Below are 548 nucleotides of genomic sequence, written 5' to 3'. Positions count from 1 at the left end.
GGGACATTTTCCATAAGATATCTCCTTTAAGACTGACTGTATAGCCAGCATGTGCACATGTACTGTAGGTAGACGGCATACCTGTTTGCTGGCTTTAAAGGTGTGCTTTAAGATTGGCGTGGCCGTCGGGCTGGCGTAAGGAGAGACGGCGAGGGGAGAGACGCTGGGGAGGGGAGAGACGCTTCTCGTGCTGTCCTTGAGAGCAAAGGAGGCAGACCTGGAGGGCAGCACAGCCACGGCGCCGGGCATTGTGCCTGCCACCTTTTTCCTTTTGGAGGGTGGGATAAGGCTTGGGGGCAGGGCAAGCGGCACCGACTCCTTCTCCATGGCTCGGTACACAAGATGCATGACCTAAAAGGTTAAGATAAGCGGTGGTAAGAATCTGAAATATGCATTTTGGTGTTCACCGACAAGTGGGCAACTGACCACAATGAATTCCTCTTTGTCCAAGTAGCCATCTTTGTCCGCGTCACCCAGGTCCCAAATCTGCTTGATGACAAAAGCACTCATGAACTTTCCGCTTGAGACCTTTTCCTCATGATGTCACA

General features: G+C 52.2%; 1 protein-coding gene across 1 annotated transcript; it reads right to left on the bottom strand.

Moving 5' to 3' along the window:
* Positions 1 to 37: 37 nt before the first annotated feature.
* LOC109508741 (epidermal growth factor receptor substrate 15-like 1) lies at positions 38 to 536 on the bottom strand (the record flags this gene model as incomplete). The annotated part of the gene is made up of 2 exons (XM_019858728.1): positions 427 to 536; positions 38 to 351 (listed from the first exon to the last, which is right to left on the bottom strand). Coding segments are annotated over exons 1-2 (398 nt in total), but the record flags the coding sequence as incomplete, so codon positions are not given.
* Positions 537 to 548: the final 12 nt, after the last annotated feature.

The sequence above is a fragment of the Hippocampus comes genome, unplaced genomic scaffold (genome assembly GCF_001891065.2).
Source record: "Hippocampus comes isolate QL1 unplaced genomic scaffold, H_comes_QL1_v1.1 C16569040, whole genome shotgun sequence".
Lineage (NCBI taxonomy): Eukaryota > Metazoa > Chordata > Actinopteri > Syngnathiformes > Syngnathidae > Hippocampus > Hippocampus comes.
This window is presented reverse-complemented; position numbering and strand designations above follow the sequence as displayed.